Source organism: Manacus candei, unplaced genomic scaffold (assembly GCF_025592945.1).
Source record: "Manacus candei isolate 608988 ecotype Guabito, Panama unplaced genomic scaffold, ASM2559294v1 h1tg000113l, whole genome shotgun sequence".
In the NCBI taxonomy this organism is placed as follows: Eukaryota; Metazoa; Chordata; class Aves; order Passeriformes; family Pipridae; genus Manacus; species Manacus candei.
This window is the reverse complement of record NW_026138161.1, coordinates 3,109,368-3,119,065: the sequence shown is the minus strand read 5'-3', so window position 1 is coordinate 3,119,065 and position 9,698 is coordinate 3,109,368. Positions and strand designations below refer to the sequence as shown.

Below are 9,698 nucleotides of genomic sequence, written 5' to 3'. Positions count from 1 at the left end.
AAAAAGTAAAGGTTGAAGATACGTTTATATTTAATATTGCAAATACAAACACCAGATACTCCATTGTTTTGTGTACAGCTTTCACTATATTGCATCACTGCTGTTTCTGTGGAAAATTCCCAAATTGGGGAAGAAAATGAAAGTAATCATGTGACTTTCGTTTCTATTTGAGAATTGCATACTGTGTGGACAGCCAGGCAGAGCACAGGGATGGGGTGTAGCATCCCTTGGGGTGTAAAGGCTTCAGAGACACCACAGTCCCCCACGGTTTTATAGGTGTGTGCCCAGCAGACCCCTGGGGAGGAGCAGACTGCGGGGTGGGGCCAATACTTCTTGTCTAGTCTTTTGGAGAAGTGCTGAGGGACTACTCAGCTCATGCAACTGCCCTCCATCACCATTATCCACAAGTATCCATTGCATAAAGGCACTCCCAAGGCTGTAGCTCGTATGGGTGAGGTCGCCTCAGAGCAAGCAGAGTGCCATCCCTGTGCCCTCACAAGGGCTGCAGATTCCCTGCCCACACACCCCTCCAGGCTGCTGCATCATGTGCCCCTCTCTTCCCACACTGTGACCTCCCACTCTCCCACCTGGGAAGCCTCTGCTGCTGCTCTGGAGGTGGCATCGCCCTGCACGGCCCCAGTTCCGGGCTGTAAAGCAACACCTCTTGGGCATGCACAGCTTGCAAGCCCTCCACCCAGCCAAGTGATGGGGGACAGCCTTCTGCTGACCAGCAACAGGAGTCTGGGACAGATTTTGGCAAGTCTGGCACTGCCCTTGAAGTTCAGTACATAACAGGGACAGCCACAGTGCCTTGGAGGGGGCAAAATGTGTGTGTTTCAAACGGCCCAGCTCAAAGATGTGCAGCCACGGCATGACTGGCTGGCACCAACTGTGTGATGCTCACAGAGATTTTAGGACCTTTGCCCACCCTCCTCGCTGGGTTTGTCCATGTGCTGTCCCTGGCAGCCCAGGATGTGCATGTTGTGTGGTGGCACAAGAGACCCAGCAGTGGCTGACCTGCCTCCCCAGGGTGCTCTGACGACCCCAAACCGAATGCAGGTGTTGGGATTTGAAGGCACTTCCAGAGAGGGTAATCCATGAACTGTGTATTTAGTCTGATGAGTCACACTCTGAATGCCCATCACAGACACGGGCATTATTTATTCTATAGACTGTAGCAGTTAGTATAGGGCTCAGCAGCAATCAGGACATACTGTACTAGACAGAGCAGTGGAGACCCCACCTTAAAACACCTTCCAACGTAAATACATCAGACAGACAGAATTTATTTGCCTCTCACAATAACTCAGCCCTTGACTCACCACAGACCCAGTCCAGCTCAACATAGCTGTGCCTGAACTTCCACAAAAAGTGTCTGACTTCACAGACAAAGGCTGCTCCTTCTTCAGTGGCTTTCCAAGGACCTTTCCTCCCAGTCAGCAGAAGAACCAGCAAGTAGCAGTTCTAAAAGCTTTCTTTAAAAAACCCACATTATTTATTTATACACCTATTTAGACATGCAGTGATTTAAAATCAGCCACTGGACACCATCAGGCACCTGATGTGCTGCATTTATTCCAGGTGCTAAGTTCAAGTTTGCACATTTGCAGTCCTCATCTTCTAAACACACTTAGCACCTCAGTACTCCTGGAGGCACATACAATGTAGGCATGTTGATTAAATCAGTGAATAACATAAACCAGTGCATAATTAAATTGACAGACTCAATTCTCTTTCATTCATGCTCATAACAGTTTCACATGACAAATAGTTCACATCTAAACTATGCTGATAGAAGACCTAATATACATTCTAATTAGGCCACTTCATTAAATCAAATTGTGTTGCTCAGTACGTCTGTGCAGGTTGCACAGGCTTCCATGTAAACTGCACAAATCATGATAAAATCACAATAAAGCACTTCCAATCATTAGATTCCAAGAAGTGTTATCTGAGGGGTAAGTTCCATTCTTCCAATTTGGGTGATAAGGAAACTGAGACCTCAGAGAAATCACTTGTAGTACTCACATCTGAGTCAAATTAAAAGAATTTGGCCTCTCTAGTCCTGGTCTAGAGGACAAAGTTTGATCTAATTAATCAAGTATTACCCATAAAGCAAACAAAGGAGCATGTGTTCCAGCAGAAGCCCCCATTCTTCACCCCTCTATCACCATCACTGCTGATCAGCATTGTAGTGGGAACAAACAGAAGCACATAATCTTACAGCTGCTCTATTGTCAAAATGACATGACAGCAGAAGGATTTACAGACGTGTTTGCTTATGATAAAGGTTTGCATGTTCAGAAATGCAAACGCCTCCTCTGCACAGGAGCTACACTCCGCAGAGAAAGCTGCTCCCTGAAAGCTGTGCAGGACTCAGGAACGCAGTTAGGGTATCTGTCACTATTCAGGTTTGCTGCTTCCCTCCAAAAAATATCAAAAACTGCAGTGAATACACAGCTGCCAGTATGTACAGACCACAGTGACAGCCACAACGAGGGCCTGAGCAGCTCTTCAGAACAGTGCTGTGAAAAAGGAGAACTGGACACATTTACTTAACCTTTGCACGAGAATCAGCATTTGCCTCTCAAAGGCAAATCCTGGCCCCACCGATGCCAGTAAGTGTTTTGCTAATAATGGAGATTGGGTCAGGATTTTAATTCAGATTTTACTTCCAAATTTATTTCAAGAAATATTTGCTCTGTGAGAAGTTGGGTTGATGGAGGCAGGAAGATTTGCAGCTTTCTGTATCCACAGAACCAGCAGGAAAGCTTTTCTCAAGATCACAGTGCTTTACTTTTTTGGTAGTTTGGGTGCTATGTTGTTTTGGAACCACGTGAAGCTGAAGATGACACCCATCGTCTTCGGGAAAGTCTCATCATAAGCAAACTTCATGGATTCTTCCAAAGGTATTTCCACAACTTCAATCAGCTCTCCTTCCTCGGGCTGGCCACCTCCTCCACTGGTTCTCATCTGGTCTGTTACTTCTACATAAAACAGTGTCTGCCTAGAACCCGTCAGACCAACACCAGACCTGGAAAAAAGAGGAGAGGAAACTCTGTTTTAGATAAAAAGAAGGCAGCAAGGATGGAAACCTGGGTCCTTAACATGTGTCACTAAACAACATCAAAATGCATGTCCTTACTCTCTGCTAATGTCAATTAGAACCTCTAGTTGCAATTCTGTTAAGACAGGAATTGATTGCAGCTTTCATGCAGAAATTCCAGCACTTCTGAATACAGTTGGGTATGAAATGGATCCGTCTTCAAATGTATTCTACAACTTTGGAAAAATGTGAGTTTGGGAGAAAATAAAAAAAACCCCAATTTTGTATTGGTGAACTGTTGTTCTACATATACTGAAGTCAAGAGAAGTTTTTTCAGCTGACCTCAGGGAGAGCAGAACTGCAGGATGACTCACAGAGATGCACAAACAACAGGACGAAGCTCCCCCGGAGTATCTGTGTGCTATCGTGCTACATTTGTTTGCCTGTTTTTACACAAATATTTAGATTTTTTACTCTTAAGAAGATTATGTCCATTCACAGCTGGAGTCCTCCGCTCATGGACTGCATAGGTACAAGGGCAGAAAGGCAGACTGAGACTCTATCCTTTCTGAACTTTAGCCTTGACCCAAATGGACCACTGTAAGCACGCACATATCCCAAGTAATTCAGTCTCCCTGCTAAATTTGCTTCAGTGGATTTAGTTGAGGATATTTTAGATTATGTAGTCTTTCTTCAGCTAGACTGCTTTCTGTGTATTATACTTCTTACTTGTTAATCCTCCATTTCCTTAGGACTATTTAATTTAGGTATTATTAAATAAGGGATAAGAACATAATCCACTCATTTAGTCCTTCCAAGAAAATATTCACATTATAATCACAACTTCTTCATTTCACATGATTACCAGTGACTTTTCACATTAAATCTGGATCCAAAGTTCACTGAAACTATGAATGAGGTGTTAGGACAAGCTGAAAAATTAGCTTCCATATTATTACACATACAGAGGATTCTATGATCTGTAGCAGTGTTATGATCTTAAGAGCATATATCCAGACTTACCCAACCATTAGTCAACTAAATCTTTCAGTTAATCCAGCACACATCACACCCCACAGCAGGAATTAATCATTTGTCTCTCAATTTTCTAAGAACACTGGCAATTATTTTGTTTGGAGGATTAATAGTGACTATTGAAGCTGGTTTATTGCATCGATATACACTCATTTTGGTTTTTTTTAATACTGAGTAGGGAGCATACCAGTGAATTTATTTCCTAAAATTACTTCTGATACATTCTGTAACATTGGACAAGAGGTTTTAGCCCTTCAGGATCATTCCTGAACATTTGAGAAGTGAAACTTAACCATCCTCGGCACTTCCAGGAATTCTGAAGGCTGCTATGGGACTTCTTTCATTCTGGGCTCATCATTTTATTCCAAAGCCAGTGGTGGGATTTTTGATACAAGTTTTAAACAATGAAATGTGACCTCCTAGGATACAGCAGTGGGTGAGATGTCTCTGCCGCTTCACCAAACCACATGATCTCCTTCCTCAGTCAGTCTGATTCCATATTTACTCTCCCTAAGGACCTCTCTCCTGCAGCCACTGTCCTTGGTATTTGTGCACTGTTCTGACAACCGTCAGAGATGGTTTGCCAACAAAAGATCCATCCAGGGCTGACCACTGACCCATGTGCTGCCTGCTCCTCACTATCACAGCTATGACCACTGGAAGAAGTCTCCCTGAGAGAACGTATTTGTGATGGAATTTGTGATGAATTTGTTCATTTTTTGTTGCCTCTTTTCCTTCTTCTTTTCTTGTGTGAGAAGGTAGAGAGGCTTTTTATTTTTGTAATCAACTAGAGATCCAGATCTGTTTTTCTCTATATACAGTGATTACTCATTATTCTTTTTTTTTCTACAAGAATTGCATTTGTAGTAATTAAATAAACACAGGAAACCTGGAGTTCAGAGATTGTTTTTTGATACTTGATAGTAAGAATAAAAACCACATGTTAATATATACTGTAAAATTTTCAAGACAAAGAATGCAGCTTGGTGGTCTCCACAGGTACCATAAAACACACAGGACTGAGCATAATATATTTAATGTTCTGTTATTTCTGATGAGTGTCAAGTCTGAGCTTCATCTAGGGTGCCCCATCTGGAGAATGAAAATGATCCTAAACTGAGTGCTTCTATGTCCACTTGATATTAAATAAAGGTTATATACAAAAACATCTTTGAGAATGTTCTGGCTTGATTATTTACAGCATAATCTCCTTCCATACCACCTGTGACCATTTACTTATGAAATAGCTGCAGCTGTGGAAATCACAGGAGTTCACCTTCTATACATTTTTTCTTTAAAGTAAATGGAAACTGCTTCCCAAGGTGCTACACTGTAAGATTCAGGTTCTTGCCACCACAGCTCAAATAGCACGGAGTGATTTCCATATGCTGTTATTTCATTGTATTTATTCACATGATACTTGTATTAAATCAGTGTTTCTCTTCTTATGAACTAAATACATCAAGAGTGGCTACTACCCTGAATATACTTTAAAAAATGAAAGCCCTGGACATCAATATCTTTCCTTTGTTATGATGTCCAAAGTTACGGCATTTCTTCATGTATATATGTTTCACATAATTTGCAACAGAAATCAACAGGAGAATTTTAACAATATACATTCAAAGGATGACATAGCCACATGACCATTTTGTTTTTACTTGATTATCTAACTTATCTTCCTCTGGTGCAACTCTGCCATAAGGTATTAATTAAAAACTAATAAAAATTTCCAAATGAGCTATAAATAAAATCAATGCTGGTATTTATACTCATGTCATTCTATCCTACTCTTTCCTCCTAAAACCAGCAAATCTAACATCTCTAAGACTACTTAGAATCCCTTCACCATTTAGATGGTGACTTTGCAAATTGTTGCATGACATTATTTATAAACATATTCACTGCTTTTATTTATTGTCTAACTAAACTCCCTCAAGGGAGTGGACAGCTCCTCCTAATTTGATGACACTAAACTGAGAGGAGTTGATGACTCCCTTGAGGGCAGAGAGACCTCAACAAATCAGAGGGATGGGCTATCACCAACTGTATGAAGCTTAACAAGGGCAAGTGCTGGATTCTGCACCTGGGATGGGGCAACCCTGGCTGTGTGCACAGACTGGGGAATGAGAGGCTGGAGAGAAACCCTGAGGAAAGGGATGTGGGGGGTCCTGGTCAATGACAACCTGATTGTGAGTCAGCAGTGCCCTGGCAGCCAGGAGGGCCAACCATGTCCTGGGGGCATCAGGAAAAGCATCACCAGCTGGTCAGGGGAAGGGATTGTCCTGCTCTGCTCTGCTCTGCACTGGTGCAGCCTCACCTTGAATATTGTGTGCAGGTTTGGGCACCACAATATAAAAAAGACACAAAGCTATTAAAGAGTGTCCAAAGGAGGGCAACGAAGATGGTGAAGGGTCTGGAGGGGAAGCCATGTGAGGAGCAGCTGAGGTCACTTGGTTTGTTTGGTCTGGAGAAGAGGAGACTGAGGAGAGGCCTCATTGGGGTCTTCCACATCCTCATGAGGGGAAGTGGAGGAGCAGACACTGATTCCTTCTCTTTGGCGACCAGTGACAAGACCCAAGGAAACAGCATGAAACTGAATCAGGGGAGACAGAGGTTGGATATCAGAAAAAGATTATTCACCCCAAGGGTGGTTGGGCACTGGAACAGGCTCCCCAGGGCAGTGGTCACAGCACCAAGCCTGACAGAGTTCAAGAAGTGTTTGGAGAACACTCTCAGGCACATGGTGTGACTCTTGGGATGTCCTGTGCAGGGCCAGGAGCTGGACTCAATGATTCTTGTGGGTCCCTTCCAATCCAGCGTATTCCATGATTCTGTGATTCTAAAAGTCCATTTCAATGGTTTCAGAAAGAAGTTGAAAGATGCAGAAAAATACTTGAATCCATAAAGGAGGCATGTTTCTTACCGCTTTTTACTTGGTATTTCTTTCTATGGATGCTCTGTCTTACACTGCCAGTTGATCATTTTTGCATAGATCCACATGGAATGCCCTTTACTAAATTAAATGTTCTCCACTATTCCTTACTGCTGTCTTTGACGACATTTCCAGACTCTTAATGTACCCTGCTTGTCCTTAGAAAATTGCCCAAAAATCAATGCTATTCACATTTCATCTGTATTAGTACCTTTGTTTTTTTTACAGAAATCAAAAGTTAGGTTTGTTGTTTTGAAGCTCTTCTGGTTGGAGCAATAAAGTATTTTAACACACACCCTTGGAAAACATCATACATTTCAGGTGATTTTGGATACTGGGGCAGAGGTGGAAGAGAGCAGAGAGGGAGAAGGTGGGTCTGACTGGTAAATAGGCTACAGGCACTATGATGTTTGTGCTGTGCTTTCAGGTTTATCTGCCACTATGAACTTCCTATGCTTTTGTACAACTACTTGCACTTTTTGAATATGATGTTTAAGGAATTTTGTTGTGCCTTTAATCATGGCTATATTCCTTTTTCTGCTACCATCTTCCCTGTCACAAGTCTGTGCCATATGCTTTTCCTTACCCCAGTATTTCACACTACAAATAAAATGCTTTTGCCGTGGTCTGAAATGAGTCACCTATTAACAGATTACAGCTGTATTCATTAGCTCTGCATCTGTGGAAATCACAGGGGTCAGCACACCCGAACCGCAAGGGATGAGTTTCACCCTGGGAAAACCACCTTCCCAATAAAGGTGCCTTCCCAGGACAAGACAGGCTTGGCTTGGGGGAGGGTGAGCAGGGTCTGAACTCACAGCACCAGCCCGTGGTGAGAGTTTGGGCTTCAATGTCAGTCTGAAGTTTAGCACTGCACTGTCCAAACCCGGCACGTCGTGGCTCATACAGACCCAGACCTACTAAGCCTGGCTTGACCTAGCTGATTGTTCCAGATGTATTTTGATGTGTCTGTACAGTGCTTGGCTCCAATTTACCACTGTGGGACAAATGCAAATGGTCTATACAAAATACAGCTCTGTTTCCCTCCTCTCTTTATCGTGAGGATCAGTTTCCTCTGAGAAGTTTATAGTTCCAATTAACAGCTACATGGCCGACAAATATCTTTGTCAAATCATTAGGGCTTAAGCTCACAAGCCCTGTAACTTCAACAGAGAGATTTTTTAAACCCCAAAGTCTATTAGCACTTTCAGCACTCCTTCAGACAGTTTGAAACCTTCATTACCTTTGACAACAGCAAGTCTAGGAATGTAAGCATGTCAAAGTAAGGATACCAAAGTGGTATGGTTTTCATCACAACGGTAACTTAAATACAAGTTTAACACATCAAAACAAGATTGTATGCTGCCTTCCCGTGTTTCATTTTAAATAAAACACTCAAACACTGAGATTAAATCATGAGATGGCTTTCAAAACCCTGGGCAACACACTTGAAGGCAACACCACACCAGAGAAGGAGTTTCTGCAGGATGGCTGTGAAGTGCTTCTCCTCACCTCCTGCCCAGGGGTGGGACTAGCTGGCAGCACGAGGCTGGAATTAGAGTATTTCTGTCTACTTCCTTCTTAGACCAGGGAAAACACAAGAGACAGATTGTCACTCCAATCTGTTTTTGAAACACGGCAGTAGCAGCTACCACAAAGCCTTTGTTTAGCTCTTCCCTTTTATCAAATGCATGAGGAAATACACAGCACATTAAACTGAGCTCATAAAATGGGGCTTTTCACTTATCATATCTGAGTTCATAAGCATAAAGATACAGTACACACATTTTTTATCCCAAGTGGGTAACAGTTTCTTATTGCTTATAAAATAAAGGCTCAGCAGTGCCTAAAAGCCCCAAGTCAGACCGAGTCCATGTCATGTGTTTGTCAACACTCAGTAACAGTGAGTTTCTTCTTCAAACTGAGTGTGTGCACACACATGCACGTTTGTCAGCAGGGTCAAAATTCAAAGCAAGTATTTCAGATTAGCTCTGCCTTTTTTTCATGTCTGGATGCTCACACCTATGCCAACCACCTCTTGCATTCGTAATTAACACATTCATAAATATTACATTTTTAATTTGAAGGAAGAAGCGTGTATGAGAAAAGAAACAATATTTTATACTCTACTACTCTGCTGCAACGTGGGGAACAAATGATTGACTTATCCTTGTGAAGACTTATTAGCTTAACTCAGACTTCTGACAGACAGCAATTAAAAGCTAAATGTCTCATAATTTCTTAATATTTAACAAATACAAATTCTATAAACAATCAACACTCCTATCAGCCGAGAAATAAATTCTTTTGTGTTTTAATCTGACATAGTTAAAGTGCAGACTCCTGAATGCAATATATACTTTTACAAGATTTAAGCCATCTGAATGCAAAATTTGGGTATATAGTGAATACATAATTCATGTTTACAAATAAATGTGACACAAATCTCTGTTATTCATGCTGAAATCAAGATCCATTTAGGCATGCAATATGTAAACTGATGATCAGAGACATGCAGCTCCTATTGTCACTTCTTAGGACCTTTGTACAGTTCTGACATTATAAACAGCAGGTGCAAGGAAAAAAGCATAGAGGTAATTAACATAAAATTATATTACATTATGCCATCACCCAACAGGTGTACTAGCAGGTGATCTTTCTAATTATAATGCACTCCAACAT

At 41.9% G+C, this 9,698-nt stretch overlaps 1 protein-coding gene across 1 annotated transcript in view; it reads right to left on the bottom strand.

Annotated features, from left to right (window-relative positions):
• Positions 1-2,654: 2,654 nt before the first annotated feature.
• The window catches only part of NUDT14 (nudix hydrolase 14), a 58,872-nt gene continuing 51,828 nt past the window's right edge, over positions 2,655-9,698 (bottom strand). The window contains exon 5 of the mRNA XM_051769950.1: positions 2,655-3,034. Coding sequence (XP_051625910.1) covers positions 2,794-3,034 — 241 coding nt within the window. The 3' untranslated portion in view covers positions 2,655-2,793. The remainder of the gene's footprint in view (positions 3,035-9,698) is intronic.